General features: G+C 35.9%; 1 protein-coding gene across 1 annotated transcript; it reads right to left on the bottom strand.

Moving 5' to 3' along the window:
- Window positions 1-1,524: 1,524 nt before the first annotated feature.
- Window positions 1,525-18,485, bottom strand: hook1 (hook microtubule-tethering protein 1). The gene is made up of 22 exons (XM_051645390.1): window positions 18,300-18,485; window positions 16,989-17,074; window positions 15,102-15,174; window positions 14,953-15,003; window positions 14,404-14,536; window positions 14,182-14,249; window positions 13,880-13,942; window positions 13,040-13,123; window positions 10,545-10,708; window positions 10,201-10,341; window positions 9,857-10,058; window positions 8,790-8,900; window positions 8,578-8,665; window positions 8,124-8,190; window positions 6,960-7,100; window positions 6,256-6,343; window positions 6,014-6,045; window positions 5,798-5,880; window positions 4,355-4,455; window positions 3,897-3,998; window positions 3,683-3,751; window positions 1,525-3,538 (listed from the first exon to the last, which is right to left on the bottom strand). Exons 1-22 carry the CDS (start codon window positions 18,342-18,344, stop codon window positions 3,383-3,385), a joined length of 2,148 nt encoding a protein of 715 aa, XP_051501350.1. The 5' UTR covers window positions 18,345-18,485; the 3' UTR covers window positions 1,525-3,382.
- Between the last annotated feature and the right edge of the window lie 455 nt (window positions 18,486-18,940).

Genomic DNA, 18,940 nt, shown 5'->3' with positions numbered 1-18,940 from the left:
AGACATGGTAAATAATAAATACAATTAAAAAGAGAAGCCTACTACATAATCACAATTAGCAGTGCCAATGTTAATAACTTTAGGCAAATCACATGCTTCACTTTGTTCATTGATATTCTTGATGCTCATTTGTCCTTACAAGGCTCGATGTGGTATTCAAGAATATCTGAAAACTAGTCTGAAGTTTAAACGTTTAGAGATCTCTGAGGAAACCATTGCAGGGTGTGTCTGTTTTTGCTGACTGGAATACAAAGGTTAAGCAGAGTTTATCTCTGATCTCTGACCTAAAATTAACATTTATCCTAATATGACTTTTTCATCCTGGATTGTATAACCGTGACATGTGTTTTTTTAGTGCCTGTCTAAGATTAATTTGTTTAACTGTAAATATTCAATGGGGAAATAAATGAACATATTGAAAATATGGCTGCTATTATGTAAACAGAATCAGCAGAGTTTATCTCATTGTGCACATGTTGGAAAGTACTTCAGCTTTTACATAACTGAAAGAGCCTGAAGTCCCACACAGTAAACAGCAATTACAAACCTGTTAAATTATTATAAATAAAAAATATAAATGATGAATATATAAATTAATGAATGTATATTATATAATATATCTTAAAGGGATAGTTCACTCAAAAATAAAAATTCTCATCATTTACTCTCATGCCATCCCAGATGTGTATGACTTTTAGATTTTTAGGAAAATATCTCCCCTCTGTAGATCCATGCAATGCAAGTGAATGGTGACCAGAACTTTGAATCTCCAAAAATCACATAAGGCAGCATAAAATTAATCCATAAGACTCCAGTGGTTAAATCCATGTCTTCAGAAGTGATATGATACGTGTGGGTGAGAAACAGATCAATATTTAAGTCATTTTGTACCATAAATCTCCACTTTCACTTTCGCATTCTCCTACTTTTGTTTTTTTGGCAATTCGCATTCATCGTGCATATCGCCACCTACTGGTCAGGGCTGGTCAAAGGAGGAGATTTATAGAAAAAATGACTTAAATATTAAATATCATTCTCACCCACACCTACCATATTGCTTTTTAAGATATGTATTTAACTACTGGAGTCTTATGGATTACTTTTATTCTAGCTTATGTGATTTTTGAAGATTCAAGGTTTTGGTCACCATTCACTTGCATTGTATGGATCTACAGAGCTGAAATATTCTTCAAAAAATCATTGTTTTGTTCAGCAGAAGAAAGTAAGTCATTCACATTTGGGATGGCATGAAACTGAGTTAATTATGAGATAATTTTCATTTTTGGGTAAACTATCCCTTTAATATAATACATGAATTTGGGTCAGTGAAGAAACACTCAAGGTTTTGTCATTTAAAAAAATAAAACTTATCTAACTATTTTACAGAGATCTTTAATATAGAAGAACTCCATAACGTCAAAATATTCTGAACTTTTGTTGCAGCCAGGATGTAGTAGTAGCCATCCAGTGGTAAGTAAAGGCTTTACCATTTCAGCTTGAGAAATAAAACACAAGGCAGCAATATTGCAAAACAAATTTCAGACTGTTTATTCATCACATGAAAATTAAGGCTCCCATTGCTCTTTAAATCCATTTTGTAATTCCATATGAATCTTATTAATCATAACCTCTCACAAACAATAGTGCTCATAAAATTGAGTACACAAATTTAGGAGTTCTTTCTTTTAAACACATCATACATAAATATATTAAAAAAAACATGAGAAAAGACAAATCAGAACTGTAATGATAAACCTTACCACTTAAAACAGCAAATGAACAGAGAATTTCTAATAAGTTCCAACACAAACAGAACTGTCTATTTTTCAGAATAGTGAGTATTGGCAAATAGTTCAATAAGATCAACCTAATCAGGTGCAGTTATTTTTACTATATACAGCAAAGCCATTTTAGATGTACAATGCAGCTATTTTTCACAGGCAATAAATGTATTCCTAAAGAGTGAAGCCAAAACATGCTAATGGCATACAAGACATTCAAAGCTGGTATAGCATTTTGCTTTATCAGAGACAGCTTGGCTGGCCTGCTATGATTATGCGCTGGTGTTTAAATCCTGATATCTGATGTCTTCACGCAGACAAGAAATATTAAGTAGATTAAAAAAGGCTCTTTTGCTTGTTAAAAGAATATGCAAGAGTCCTATCACAGTCAAATGAATACAAAACATTTTAACTGAGTAAAGATCAAACGAAGCACCTGGATTTAGATTAATCAATCAGTTTGATCCAATTAATTTCTTTTTTTTTTATGTATATATATATAAATGTATTTTTTGTATTTATGTTGTTGTTTCAGAGAAAAAGACATTGTAGTAGGAAGAAACAAAGAAAACTTGTGTCCAGCGCCGAATACATTTTTATCCTGAACTGCTACTTACATTAAGCTTTCATGTGGCGGATTAACATGCTTGGCTGGATTTTGATTAATTAGGACAGATGACCTTATGTTTTTAGTCAGAATGTGTACTTTGTACATACCTACACTGCATTATATGTACTCAGGGAATTACAAACATACTCCATGACTGCATAGTGTATCGTTGGAAGCCAGTCGAGCAAAAGCATTCATGCTACTGTTGCAGAGCCTGTTGATTCAGACTTTATGCATTTCTGTCATCACACAGAGACACTGAGAATAATTTGAGAAAAAAGACTGACCTGTCACTTTTAAGCCCTTCAATTCAGGCAGATTTATTATCAAAGCTGGTTCAAAAGTGACCTTGCTGCAAATTGTTTCAGGTCAGTGTGTTATTGTCGCTTAGCATTGAAAATGAACAAAAGACTGCAAATGTACATTATAATGTGTGCTGATTGAGTGCTTGAGTAAATTTAAAGAGAAAGTTCACTGACAAATGAAAATTCAGTCATCATTTACTCAACCCATGTCGTTCCAAACCCGTATGTCTTTATTTCTTCAGTTGAACACAAAAGGAGATGTTAGGCAGAATGTTAGGGACTGATAACCTCAGTCACCATTCACTTTCAAAGCATTTTGTTTCTCTCTCCATACAATGAAAGTGAATGGTGACTGGAGCTAACATGTCCTTTTGTGTTCTAGAGAAGAAAGTCATACAAATTTGGAACAATATGTTGGTGAATAAATAATGACAAAACTGTAATTGTTGGGTGAACTATCCCTTGATATCATTAGTATGTACAGTACATTATTATACACGTGTGTGTTGTTGATGGAGTGTAACTGTAGATAGAGAGCAAATGGGGGCAAGCTAATGTTTACATAATGGCATGCTTGTCCCCTTGTGTAAGTGTTGTTGTGTTTTAAGTTTACTTAAGGTCACTTGAGTGTGCTCGTGAGGAAAAGGAGAAGTAGAGCCGGAAGCTGAGATATACTAAGGGCAATGTTACTTGGAAGAAGAGGTAGGCACATTGATGGACATTGTGCGACGGGCGTTGGTCACCTGACGTTGCTGAGCCAGAAAAGACTGGCCAGGTGGCACTAGAGAGTTGGACCGCCCAGTGAGACGTGACTCGATTGCCATCTTCTGGAAGTTCAGACTCTGTATGTGTTCCAAGATGTGTGGAGAAAAATAAAGAAAAAGTACTGCAGAATTGATTTTACAGCAACTATTCAGATGACACTGAAAAATATGAAATGTTTATTTTACACTGTATTTTAACAAATTATTGAAACGTCACCTTACCTTATTATACCAAGCTGTCACAATTAACTTCTCCTCATATTCCCTCAGTTTGGCCTGATCACACTCACGCTAAGTAAAGAAAAGGTGTTGAGAGAAGCCATTAATGAAAAGAAAAAAATAGACAGCAAACAGGCAAGAATGAGATTGCCTGAATTTACTAGAACAGAATAACAGATACGACAATCCATGAAAGGAACATATGGATGTCCATTACCTCCAGAGCAATGATCCTCTTGTCTTTCTCAGAGAGCTGACTTTTCAGGGACTGAATTTCAGCTGAGGCTGGGTTCAGCTTGGGATCCAGAGCTCGAATAACCTTAAAAATGCACAAACAAATGTGTACTGTAACTGTTGGGAGATTTTGTATTTTTCAAAGGAATATGATAGAGCTTAAAAAATTGCAACTATGTACTGTATATACTGGCTGATTTGTAATCAAGGAGATGCGCGTGGTACTGGGCTTTTGTAATCAAAACATAGCAAATATACATTGTTGCGAATGGTGCAGAAATTACTCACTGCTTAAGTACAACAACTGACTCCAAACAATTACACCACCTCAAAAAGCATAATTTGTACTTAATCTCCAAGATAAACTCTTCTGAGATGTTTAGAGGTGGATACATATAAAACTGAAGCCACTTATTGGAGAATTGAAGTAAAGGTAACTACATCTCGAGCTTTCTCCAGGTACATCTTGTATCGATCCTCCATTGCCCTCATGTCCTCGTCTTTCTTCTTCAATGCTGCCATCAGCTCATCCAGCTTCACACCTGAAAGGAACATATTGACACATTTTAAGCGCAGCTCAAAGAGGATAATAATCTCACAGTATTAGATCTTAGAGTGTGTGGGTTATGATGAGAACTTAAAGGGATACTTCACCCAAAATGAAAATTCTCTCATCATTTACTTACCCTCATGCCATCCCTAATGTGTATGACTTTCTTTCTTCTGCTGAACACAAATGAAGATTTTTAGAAGAATATCTCGGCTCTGTAGGTCAACACAATGCAAATGAATGGTGGCCAGAACTTTGAAGGTCCAAAAAGCATATAAAGACAGCATAAAAGTAATCCATACGATTTCAGTGGTAAATACATGTCTTCAGAAGCGATATAAGTGTAGGTGAGAAACAACTCAATATTTAAATCCTTTTTTACTATAAATTTTCCTCCCTGCCCAGTAGGTGGTGATACACACAAAGAATGCGAATCGCCAAAAACAAAAGAAGAATGTATAAGTGAAAGTGGAGATTTATAGTAAAAAATTATTAAATATTGATCTGTTTCTCACCCACACCTGTCATATTGTTTCTGAAGACATGGATTTAACCACTGGAGTCGTATGGATTACTTTTATGCTGTCTTTATGTGCTTTTTTTGACCTTCATAGTTCTGGCCACCATTCACTTGCATTGTATGGACCTACAGAGCTGAGATATTTTTCTAAAAATCCTCATTTGTGTTTAGCAGAAGAAAGAAATTCATACACATCTGGGATGGCATGAGGGTGAGTAAATGATGAGAGAATTTTCATTTTTGGGCGAACAATCCCTTTAAGAGTATGAGTGTGATTCAGTCTTGTCTTTTAAAGTGATAGCTGAACCCAAAATGAAAATGATTTTATTAACTAACCATTACGTCGTTCCAAACGATTCTCTATCTTCTGCGTAACACAAAAGGAGTATTTTTGAAAAACATCATGAATTACTGCATTAAGTTCTAGTGTGAAAATGCGAGTCACTGTGAACAAGCTTCTCTATAGCGCCCATGAATGTACAACAGATGTCAAAGCTGACACTATATAATGATTTTATTTCATTTAGTTTCTCAACCAAGCCTATTGTATGCCTTCAGAAAACGTATAGAATATGAAACAAGAGTCACATGGACTACTTTTGGGTCCTTTTTGAAGCTTGAAAGAGGAATCACTATCCAGTACCATTGTACTGAAAAGAAGGACCGGGATATTAAAACAACATGAGGGTGAGTAAATGATGACAGAATTTTCATTTTTGGGTGAACTATTCCTTTAAGGTACATATGGTATTCCCAGGTCATGCAGTGCAAATTATGGTCAAATATAAGGTCAGGTCAAAGGTTAGAGACTGACTGGTTTGAGTAGCATCTGGCTGAAGGTCCGCCAACAGCTCTTTCTTCTTCATGATTTCATCTTGTGCCTCATTCAGTTGCACCCTGGGAAGAACATCAGAACATCTTCAGAATATGAACAAGATGATTAAATGTAGCTAAAAGAAACTAATCTGATTGCATGACCTTCTTGTCACAGAACATCAATTAGTAGTATTTAAAATGACATGAAACTTACATATGAGCATCCAGCTTTCTTTTCAAATGAGACTGTAGTGAAAGTAAACAAGACGCAATGTGACATTTTATGAAAATGTAAATAGCATGCTGCATATAAAATAGATCAAAGACAATTAAGCAATTAAGGTTGAGGATTTTGAACAAGCTGTTTAAATCCATGAATTATGGAAATACAGTATTGCTGAGCGAGTACACAATTATGTAGCAGCAATGCCATCAAGAGGCACAATACACACTTACATCTTCAGGTTTGATTCCTTGTGTTTGTAAAGTCTTTTGAAGATCCTCTACCTGCTGCTGGAGTTCACTGATTCTCTCTCTGTTTAACCTTAGTACACACAAAACAGAACAACACATTCACTCACATTGGAATGTTTATGTGTACAAAAGCTGAAACCGTTTTAAAAGGCTCTTTCCCAATGATGGTTGAAAATCTAGCGATTCTACTGAATTTGAGTCATCTTGAGCATGCAGCAGTATCATCTAAATAAAAACAGTAGGGTCAAAACGTCTGAGACCACATTGGAAATATGGGATTTCAATTCCATTTTAACCTGGACTTAAACAAAAAGTTTTAGGATTGTAAATATAAAAAAACAAAACAAAGAAATGCTATGATGCAAAATGATAAGACATGCACTACTCCTAGGTAACAAATCAATTCACCCTATTAATTCCTTTGTAGACAAGGTCAGATTTCTTTGTTTCCTTTGAAGCACAGAAGATGCTCTTTGAAGCATTCTCAAATCATGCTGGGATGACATGGTTCAAGTTTAGGGTTTTTACATTCAACTTTTCATTCAAATTGTTAAGCAAATATTATAATAATACATTATAAATGGATTAAATTAACAAAATGCAAAACAGAAGCATTTTGGACCCCATTGTATATACCCAATATTTATACATAGTGACAGTGTGTGTGTTTGCTTTCAGCTTGCTACCTGTTCTCAGTGTCCAGTTCACTGCGTCCACGGCGAGCCTCCTCCAGCTGCTCCTGCAGCTCAGTCATGCGCTCATTCTCTGACTCCTCCTGTTGCAGGTGCAACATTTTATTCTCATGCTGCAGACGGATGAACTTCTCCCTAGAGGAGCAGACATGAATATACATTCACAAATAAAACATTAAAGTGACCTCCAGTTGTTACTTGGATTTTAAACGCACACAAATATATGTGAATCACAGTAGTTTTTAAAGCACTGAATGGCTTGTCACCTTAAAGGGATAGTTCACCCAAAAATGAAAATTCTCTTATCATTTACTCACCCTCATGCCATCCCAGATGTGTATGATTTGCTCTCTTCTGCAGAACACAAAAAAGGCTTTTAGAAGAATATTTCAGCTCTGTAGGTTCATACAATGCAAGTGAATGGTGACCAGACCTTTCAAACTCCAAAAAAATCACATAAAGTCATCATAAAAGTAATCCATATGACTCCAGTGGTTTAATATATGGTCTTCTGAAGTGATACAATCACTTTGGGTGAAAAACAGATCATTATTTAAGTCTTATTATTTAAGATTATTGGCCTTTCTGTGATTTTTGGAGTTTGAAAGGTTTGGTCACCATTCACTTGCATTGTATGGACCTACAGAGCTGAGATATTCTTCTAAAGTATTTGTTTGTGTTCTTCAGAAAAAACAAAGTCATACACATCTGGGATAGCATGAAAGTGAATAAATGATGAGAATTTCATTTTTGGGTGAACTATCCCTTTAATACACTTCTCTCTGTCAAAATATGTTCCATATCATTATTTGAGAAGAAATGCTGATTTTTGGAATATTGTTATGTCATATTGTTATGAGATTAGACGCTGCTTTTTGCCATTATGCTCATAAGACCCGGACCTTTTTATCAATTAAAATCTGACAGGCTTCAAGCATTTATATTTGTAAAAAGCATCTAAAAAGACATCAATATAATAAAAACATTATTTTAAGGATGGTTTTTTTTAACGCAATCACTTTCTTACTTTCAAATATGTGAAGCACTTTGAGTTGCATTTGATGTATGAAAGGTGCTATACAAATTAAATGTATTATTATTATTATTATTATACACTATATTTGTTCAAATCTATATTATGTACCTCACACATCATACCTGTACTCGATGGGCAACATCTCAGCTGCTAGGTTAACATGGGTTGGACTTTCTGTTTGATATTTTCCTGTCAAGTATAAAATGAGCACAAGTTAAAAATGTAAAAGCGTCTCCCAGAATCTAAACCACATTTTCAATTTGTGCTGGGAGAGCTGTGCAGTGACCAAGACAGACTGCTGAAATAGCTGGGTTCAACATTCCACTTATGTGGTAGGAATATCAATGTAAGTGGCTGTATCTCCGAAGCAACAGATTTGCTTGAAACTTTAATTGGCTATGCTAAACAAATCATTGCAGCAGTCTTATCGCACACGGCCAGACCCTGTCTGCACTGAATTATGTCAGTGGGCAACCATCTTCATTAAAATGCAATCTTTTCCTATGCATGGTGGTACATGCTAAATATCAACTAATCCAATTCTTCAGAACATAGGTGTGGTATTTGCAGATATACCTGCTTGTAATAGCTGGTCCTGTTGAGCTTGTGTACATCGCAGCTCCTCATTGATCTCTCTGAGTGTGTCTCGCTCAGTGCTGATCCTCTGATGGAGGAAACACATGCACGCATGCACGCACACACACACACAATGCACAGGACAGGCAAATTTGGTCAACTGATGTCTTAATGTCTGCATTGTGAGTGTCTATATGTGAGCGTGTATCTACCTCTTTCTCTTTCAGTACAGCGTCATACTTCTCCTGAAACTTCTTCATCTCAAACACCAGGTTATCAGCCCTGCGAGATTCCTCAGACAATTTTCTATGAAGCTCCTGCACCTTAAGTTTCAGTTTCAAGGTTATGTGGGCACTTTTAAGTCTGTGTATGCATCTTAAAGGGATAGTTCACCCAAAAAGGAAAATTCTCTCATCATTTAGTCACCCTCATGCCATTCCAGATGTGTATAACTTTCTTTCTTCTGCTGAACACAAATGAAGAGTTTTAGAAAAATATTTCAGCTCTGTAGGTCCATACAATGCAAGTGAATGGTGGCCAGAAAGTTTAAGGTCCAAAAAGCACATAAAGGAAACATAAAAGTAATCCATAAGACTCCAGTGGTTAATCTATAACTTCAGAAGCGATATGATATGTGTGGGTGAGAAACAGATCAATATTTAAATCCTTTTTTTTTATTTGTATTTATATATATATAAATCTCCACTTTCACTTTCACATTCACATTCTGTTGTTTTTGGTGATTCGTATTGTTTGTGCTTTTTGCCACCTACTGGACAGAGAGGAGAATTTATATTTAAAAATGTTTAAATATTGATCTGCTTCTCACCCACACCTACATCGCTTCTGAAGACATAGATTGAACCAATGGAGTTGTGCTTTTTGGAGCTTCAAAGTTCTTGCCACCATTCACTTGCATTGTATGGGCCTAGAGAGCTGAGATATTTTTCTAAAAATCTTCATTTGTGTTCAGCAGAAGAAATAAATTCATACATGTCTGGGATGGCATGAGGGTGAGTAAATGATGAGAGAATTTTCCTTTTTGTGTGAAATATCCCATTAAGAGCATAATAAAACCCTTAAATTCTATAATAGAATTCTTCAAAATGTCTCTTTTTGTGTTTCATGGCAGAAAGAAAGTCATACAGGTACAAGGAATGACATGAGGGTGAGTAAATGATGACAAAATTAAAATTTTGGGGTGTACTACTGTGTTAATTCTCTTATTGTGTTTCTGTACAATTGCCTCTAGCTGTTATGTCTTAATTTGTGTTCGTACCTGTCTCTTGTATGTCTCTAACTGAGATCTTGCAGCATTGGCCTTGCGTAGCTCCTCTTCAAGACTGACTGTATTCTGCATGTAGGTCATGTTCTTCTCCTCCAGAACTTTAACCTGCCGTCTGAGGTCACTCAGATCTTCTAACTTCTTCCTGTACGTCTCAACAGAAGCCTCTAGCTTCACTGCCCGGTCAGAGGAACTCCTAAACACACACACAAACACACATATATGCATTGATCACAGAATCTGTAAGACGTCTTTGAAACACCCAAAGAGGAAAATGGCAAAGATTATATAACATTCAGTAAAAAAACATTTATGGCAAAGACAACACATGCACACACCTTAATATGTCTAATTCATCTTTAAGCGATCGTGACTCCTCAGCCAGGCTGGTAAGTTCATCATTCCTATGCTGAAGCTCCACTAGTTGTTTCTCCAGCTCTTCACAGTGGATGCGATAATCATCTTTAGCTGCCTCCAGTCTGGTTATTACACACACATTCATTATTTACACAGTAAACTTTAAATTAACATTCTACTCATGGTTGGGTCATTATGTATTTGATCAATGCCTGTCTAACATTATTTTAACTCAATCATTTCATTATTTCGGAGAGCTCTTGGTAGAACACCCCTGATAGCATGCGTATCGATGTGTGGGAGTAGTGTTCAGATAAAACTGTACCTGAAGTTTTCTTCTTGAAGCTGCTCTAATTGCAGCTGTAGCTGGCTGTGCTTCCTCCCTGATGGAGTGCTGGGGTCATCAAATGTGTCAAGCTGATTGGCTCGATCGGTCAAGAGGTCATTTTCTGCCAGCAGGCTATTCCTTTCCTCCTGCAGCATTGTTACCTGACCAAATGGCAAGGGAGTCCAATGTCAAGGGTTTCTGGGGAACTTCATTGCAGTTCCCATCTGTTTATTATGCTAAACCAAGGCACCATATGTGACATGTGTGACAACTATTTGAATGTATTTAGAATGAAGTTAGGAAAACGGTTCAAATAAATGATGGAACTTATTAAAAATTACAACTGGGTTTGCATTTTTTTTTATTGTGATGCCCCTCAATTAAGTTGTAAAGCTTAACCAAGAAGTTTTATTATGCTTAAATATGAAGCACCCATGAAAACAGAGTTATATAGTGCATACACATAAAACTTTATCTTTTGTATGTTTGCAAATCGTGTATATTATAACAACGTGTAAGGCTGATGTTAAAATTCCAACTGTTAAACAAAATAAAAAAAGTTAAAACAACTATAACCAACATCATATGCTATGAAAGAGGAAGGCCTTCAAAACAAGCAAAATATGTAAGTGACTGGTAAATTACAATTCAGTAAATTACCTGTGTGAACAACCTCCAGCTTTAGAGATTATTTTAAGGGCATATTCATAGCTTTCCCTGTTACATAAACTCCAAATGAATGCAGTTTCCCATTTTATTTGGAAGGGGATTATTTGTGAATAAAACAAATCCAATGCTAATGTTAAGCATGTTAGAACTCTCCCACTGCCCAATGGCTTTTAATCTCCTTGTTTTAAAGTATGCCATTATAAAAATATCAGCAACCTGATAACCCATTATTTCCTCATAACCCATTAAAAATTTGTCAGTAGCTCCCCAGTTTATGAGTGTTAAGTTGGTTAGTGGCAACGCAGGATTTTAGTTTTAGTTAGGCTATGTTGCCATGCATTCGACTTACCAGTACCTCTCACTGGCCATACTTTTACAACTCAATCTGTCAAGAATCAGCAACACATGAATTTCTAACCCATGTATAGGCATATAAAAGGTAACATGGCAGTTTAAATTTCTAAATGCAACAATATAATCCTTTACTGTATTACATTTATCATACAGTAAATGATATAAACCTCAAAAGGGAAATTTATATCTAAACATTAAAGGAATAGTTCACCCAAAAATGAAAATGCTCTCATCATTTACACACCCTCATGCCTCATGTTTGTCTATTCAATGCAAGTGAATGGTAGCCAGAACTTTGAAGCTCCAAAAAGGACATAAGCATAAAAGTAATCCATATGACTCCAGTGGTTAAATCCATGTCTACCGAAGCGATATGACAAGTGTGGGTGAGAAACAGATCAACATTTAAGTCCTTTTTTACCTATAAATTCTCCTCCTGCCCAGTAGGTGGCGATATGCACAAAGAATGTGAATTGCGGGGGGGGGGGGGGGGGAAGTAGAAGAAGAGAGAGATTTATGGTAAAAAAGGACTTAAATATTGATCTGTTTCTCACCCACACTTATCATATTGCTTCTGAAGACATGGATTTTACTTCTGGATTCATATGTGTTACTTTTATGCTGCCTTTATATACTTTTTGGACATTCAAAGTTCTGGCCACCATTTACTTGCATTGAATAGACCTACAGAGCTGAAATATTTTTCTAAAAATCGTAGTTTGTGTTCCGCAGAAGAAAGAAAGTCATACACATCTGGGATGGCATGAGGATGAGTAAATGATGAGAGAACTTTCACTTTTGGGTGAACTATCCCTTTAAAGGAATATTTCACCCAAAAATGAAAACTCACAATTTAAAACAAAATCAGAATGACAGCCTCAGTCACCATTCACTGTAATTTTATGGAAAAATGATGCAATGGAAATTGAATGATGCCTGCCGCTGTTATTCAGGCTAACATCTCATTTTGTGTTCCACAGAAGTACGTAAGGCAAACAGTTTTGGAAGGTGAGTAAATGGATGAAAGCATTTTAATTTCTGGGTGAACTACTACTTTATATTAAAAAAATACTGCATTTTACACCTCTTGGTAAACCAAAACACATATCTGCCTCTGCAGAGTCAAACAAAAAAATACTTGCACCCTAAGGCAAAATCTGTTCATCCATGAAGGTGAAACAACAGAACAGCAGGACTCACAAATTATGTTCACTGAACTGACACTTACAGTCTGCAAACACAGACACATGCTGTCTCTGAACAATTCACTGTCCACTGCTTTACTGCAAGAGGTGCTTGCACTATCTTTTTATATGTAGACAGCATGTAGATATTTCTTCATCTGTGTACATTCATTTCTAGAGGAAAACCTACAGTTCTATTATGCCACAACATTTTTTGTCTTATCTTATAGTATCTTTGTTGATGCACACTTTTTGACAAATGTATAACTGAAACGGGTCTCTCACCTGGATGTCGAGCTCCTGACAGCGTTGTGCCAACTCATCTTTCTCTGCCATCACCTCAGCTAGATCCTCTAAGGCTTTCTTTAACTACAAATGAAATATGTACACATGGACAGACACACATAGCATCACTTACCAATGCTAATAGAGACATATTGATCTTAAAGGAATAGTTCACTCAAAAATAAAAAATATCTCATTATTCACTTACCCTGATGCCATCCCAGATGTGTATGACTGTCTTTCTTCAGCAGAACACAAATGAAGATTTTTAGAAGAAGACAGATCTCTGTCAGGTCCTTATAATGGAAGTACATGGGTGCCAGCACTTTGACGGTCCAAAAGTCATATTTAGGCAGCATAAAAGTAATCCACGCGACTCCAGTCAATCAATGAATGTCTTCTGAAGCTAATCGATACATTTGTGTAAAAAATAAATCGGCAATTAAAATGTTATTAACTTTTAAAAAGCGCTTCTTGCCAGCAGCTGACACATAGCGTGACGGCAAGTTTACGCTAGAGTTCGGCCATTTCAAATAGCATCAGAGCCCTGGATGAAACCGCCAATTTAAAGTTAAAAACGTTTTAATTATCTATGTATTTTTTACACAAACTTATCTTTTATATTTGATTGATAATTACTTTTATGCTGCCTAAATATGACTTTTGGACCGTCGAAGTGCTGGCACCCATGTACTTCTGGGATGGCATCAGGGTAAGTGAATAAAAAGAGAATTTTCATTTTTGGGTGAACTATTCCTTTAAAGGCAATGAGCTTGACACAACAAAAACATTAAATGGCATTATGAAAACACTGTTTATGAAGAGCTGTTTATTTCTTACCTGTTGTTCACTGTCTCCTAAAGGTTCTGTTCCTAACGGAGAAACGTTCTCCTTGATCATAAGCTGTTAACACAACATTTTTAAAAGCTTTGAATGTCCTTTCTCTTCCTGCAAAACTAGCAGTCAAAAGTTTAGACACATTTGACTGCAATGTTTCTCATTATCTTAAAACCCCTTTTTTAAAGACTTATGCTGAAATGCTTGAAATTAGTTTTGCAGACGTAATAAAATGAGCCTGTGTATGAATTTCTTTACAAAACTACATTTTAATAATAAGAAATGGGCGAGTTGAACCTCCTGACCTCCTGGATGGCAGTCATTACTACATGCTGTACAGATTCCTCTAAGGTCATGATGATCTGGATATACTCTGGACAAACAGCAATTTCACAGGATTAAATGTTATGAAATATGTATTTACTGTAAAATATATCAGAATATAATTTCTATTTCAGAACTCCAACGTGTTATCTTCTTTTTATCGTTTTGTTCAAGAAGCTCCAGACCCTTCCTTAAAGCTGTACCTTGTTTCCTGTCACATTTGACAGCACACCCCAGGACGAGCTGTAGAAGGCGCCCAAGCTCTACTTGGTCAGAGTGCTCTACCATGCGCAACAGGTCAGGCAGTGGGAAATCTGAGATCTGCTGGGTCAATACCTACACCACAAAGAGATCATAACTCATACAATGTTACACATACATGCACAGACTAACAAACATACTTGGAAAGACTAAGTACGGCCATTATGTATTAAAATAAAACATAAATTGCAGTCTTAAACATTATACAATTAACTGTGGCTTACACAGACGGAGCTATAATAAAAAGTTGAGTTTCCAACAATTACACACATCCATGTCTTGTAAATGTCATTTGTGCAAACTTAAAAAGCTTTGTGAGCAAGTTAAAAAGTGTACTTTTTTATGTTAACATTTTTTTCAATTCCATTTGATGCTGCTAGCAGTGAAGAAATTGCACATTTACAATTTCTTGTTGTAAATTCAGAGGAATTAAGACTGACACTGAAATTATGCAAGCATTTTAATAAGCCAAAGCTTAGTGTGTCATTTACCTCATTATAATAATCAACAATCATCTGAAGGATCTTTTTGAGGTTGTTAATCTGTACACATGGAGAGAAAAAATGTAGTTAACATACTGCATTTGACATGTCTTAAAATTAGATTTGTTCGATTTTTATTGTGCCTAAAATAAATCTACCTTGAGTCTAACGTTATCCCCAACATCCTGTTTAATACGTGCCAGCCAGCTCTCATTGAACCATGAAGGATCTCTGAAATTGAAATAGTGATCAGTGCAGTTCAGCCTGATCTAAATCAGATTCTTTAGTTCAGATCAATTTAAAACGAGTACAATCAGTAAAATAGAATGTAATAAATTAATGTTTTGTTTTCATCACATTCTACTGTAATGTAATCAGGATTACTTCATATTCCCATGTTCCACTGACTCACTAAAAACAAAAACATGCTCAATTTCATTACACTGGATTGTAATCCAGGAAAACGCAAAAATAAAGAAAACTAATACATCTCAGATAACGTGACTCCGAAGACTACCCACATTCTGGTACAAGTCATAAAAAATTCAGACCCTATCAAGATGAGATGGCCTGGAAAAGACAAATTTTATATAGTTGTGAAAGCAAGGAGAAGAAATATAGGAAGTATATGAGAATGTAAACACACTCAGGTATATATAAATAATACATAATGTAACAAACAGTTACTGGAAGACAGAAAGAGTAAAAGAGAGCTGATGTTTTTTTTTTTTTTTTTTTACATCATAGGAGTGCAAAAATTATCAACACACTGTAGCTCAACTGGCAGGACATGATTCATTTAACCCTTATATTGTGTTCCAGTCAAAAATGACTGATTAACTTTTTTTTTTTTTTCTTCTGTAAACTGTAGTTTATTTCATCCAGATGGAATTCCATGACTTTTTTTCCACACAGGGCATCTGAACACAAAAATGTTTTTAGATAATTTTCATAACATTTTATTGGTTTTATTTCACCTAAAGTGACCAGCCATTGGAAATGAATGGATTAGACTACAAAATACAGAATTATTTAGTGTTCAGGAGCATCCCAATCCTTTAGATGAGTACATATGTCCTCGGACATGCACGCACACAAACACACACACACACACACACACACAAAGTGTGTTGAGCGCCCTTTTGTGCATCGTCTTTCCATGTATACTCTTAGATCTACTTATCATATGATGTTGTGTTTTGGCTTGTTTGAATCGTGAAAGTCTGACAGTTACGATATGTCATTGTCTTTTATGCATGTTTCAGGAAGTAATAAGGAAAACTTGACAAAATGACACTCTTGTTTATTATATCTGTGTGTCAGTGGGAATTCCATACACTACTACTCACTGCAGTTTGGTCTCTGAGCGAAACAAATTTGCTCATTGCATTTTACTAATAGAGACCTTTCCAACGATATATAACACATGGCTATCTCATCTTTTTTATGTTTTTACCAACTCTGATTATAATTGTAGAGATAACAAATGTGAAAATTGTAAGAATAAAACAGTTCTAATTTGCCAGCAAATTAAAGGCATTATTTAAGAATTGGTAGGCTTTGTTCATTGTAAAGTCCAGATTCTAAGCTTTGAAATGACACCTATTTTGTTTACATCAAGCAAGTGGTTATTAATTTATTACATAATTATTATTATTTTTATTTATTTTTTCTGCAGGGAGTGCCCCCCACTAGCCATAAGCTCAGTTCAATAAATCCTTCCACAAATATATATATATATATATATATATATATATATATATATATATATATATATTTTATTTTTTCATAAATATGTCCAAAAACGATTTAATGCAATATGAAGGATTTATTTACAAACTTAGTGGGCTGGTCATTTTTGACAAAAGGTGTTAGCACAAACAAACACAGCACAAGGGTTAACTTAACTGGAACAGCATGGATCTAGCAACACACCAAGGTCATGGGTTCAATAACAAGGAAACACAGATACAGACCAAATGTAAACCTTGAATCTGCCTAATGCTTTTAGTATCTTAATGCCATGCAAATGTAAACCCACTCACATCTGATGCAGAGCCTGAGACATGGCTACCCCTGAGGTCAGATCCTCCACTGTCTTACAAGGGGCTGCGGTGTTAAAAGTCTGCAGCTGAGGACACATACACAAATAAATGAAAATCATAAGTATTGACAGCAAAATAAATCATCGTATCGTACAGCAATGATACATGTATATGTAAATGAAGTTGTAGTAGGTTTTGTATTAAAAAGTGAGAGTACCAATTTAGTCATCCATTCAAATGAGCAAAATAAGGTCTTAAACTGTGAAACCGCTTTGATATTGCAAATACCACTCTCACTAAAAGGAATGGAGTGGTGTAAACATTAACAAAAACATTCCATCATGTAGTTAATATTTACTGTTACCAAAAATCTTTGCACTATTGTAGCATGGCACGTCTAAGCTTCTGTGATATACTGTAGATTTGCACAGACCCACAAATTGTGCAAATCTGGATATACAGCAAAGCATACAGTTCTGACTAATGCACTTGAGCACTTAGGATCACTATGGAAATGTTACTTTGGGACAATAGAAAATAATAAAATGTGTCACACATCTGAAAAAAATCAGAATTCAAACCAGGGGCATGACACTCATTGCAGCAGAATGGATAATGACTGTATTGGAGACGCCACAGTTCTTTGTCTAATGCATAAATATATATATATATATATATATATATATATATATATATATATATATATATTATTTATTTTGCACCTTACAAGTATTTCTGAAAAATACTATAAAGGTCCCATGGTGCATACTCAATGTAAACAGCCATATAGGCTAGAACCTGCTGTAACCACTATCTGCACGCCATCATACAGCTCAGGCAAAAATCAAAGCGACCTCATATTAGACGCCGGTGCCAGGAAATATTTGATTGCATAAGAGCTTCTGAAAAGACCGAATAAGAGACATTCCACGAATACCCTAGCTAAACAGATTAGACGCCTAAATCGGATGAGGTTGGAGTTGGCTGTTACTGTTTGTGTTGTTTACATCTCTAACTTGGATCGAACGAGTCTCGTCTTTCATATTTTAATGCTCACTGAATATAAATGAGGGGCGCGTGTCTTGCGTCATTTGTTACTGTTGTGATGAATGTACTACATACCCCATTTGGTTTACGTGAACAAGTGCAAAGTCAAGGCTTCACTTAAATGTCTTATTTCCGGGTTTTTTAACCATGGTGCTAGATGTAACGACTACCTGCGACAGGTAACGCTATCATCTGATCGCACATAAATAAACGACACCTGGTGCACATGTTCATGTGACCTTTATATGAAAGACAGAACCTTACCCAAATAATCAGGCTCTCACACAGCACCGTTTTATTTAAATCCATCTCTGCTCTGTGCTGTCGGGTTAATAATTCCGTCCACCTGTCAACAATGCGCTTCCCTTTCCCACTGCATTACACCTCACCTGGGAGTGTATTTCCCTAGTGCTGACCAGCGCAGCGTTCAAGTCTATTGCGTCTACGCACTTGTAGAAGCGTAAACGTTTGGTGAATGTACGCCACTGATACTCTGCGTTACAGCATGGAATAAAACACCAATGGTGTTTGAGTTAAGGATGCCATCTAGCCAATCAAAATATATCTGAGAAGACTGGCAGCGCATCGTGTATAAGAGAGCCAGTGAACACGGCTGATTTAATGATTTGGTTTCCTCAACATTAAAAAAAGGCGGGCTCATGAGGCGCAGAATGTGAATTATTAAAATGAATTAGAAAAACGGTCGAGTTTAGACAAAATGTAGTAACAAGAGCTGCCCAGTATTTGACAGTTCCCTTACGACTCAGTACACTCGACCCAGTACACTTGACACAGTACACTTGACTCAGTACACTTGACTCAGTACACTTGACATTGCGTGCAAACGCATATGGGGAGTTGTCCTTCCACATAACCTAGTTGAAACCTCTCTACAATAACGCCAA

The sequence above is a fragment of the Myxocyprinus asiaticus genome, chromosome 19 (genome assembly GCF_019703515.2).
Source record: "Myxocyprinus asiaticus isolate MX2 ecotype Aquarium Trade chromosome 19, UBuf_Myxa_2, whole genome shotgun sequence".
NCBI lineage: Eukaryota > Metazoa > Chordata > Actinopteri > Cypriniformes > Catostomidae > Myxocyprinus > Myxocyprinus asiaticus.
The sequence above is the reverse complement of the archived record's forward strand: the minus strand, read 5'-3'. Positions and strand labels throughout refer to the sequence as shown.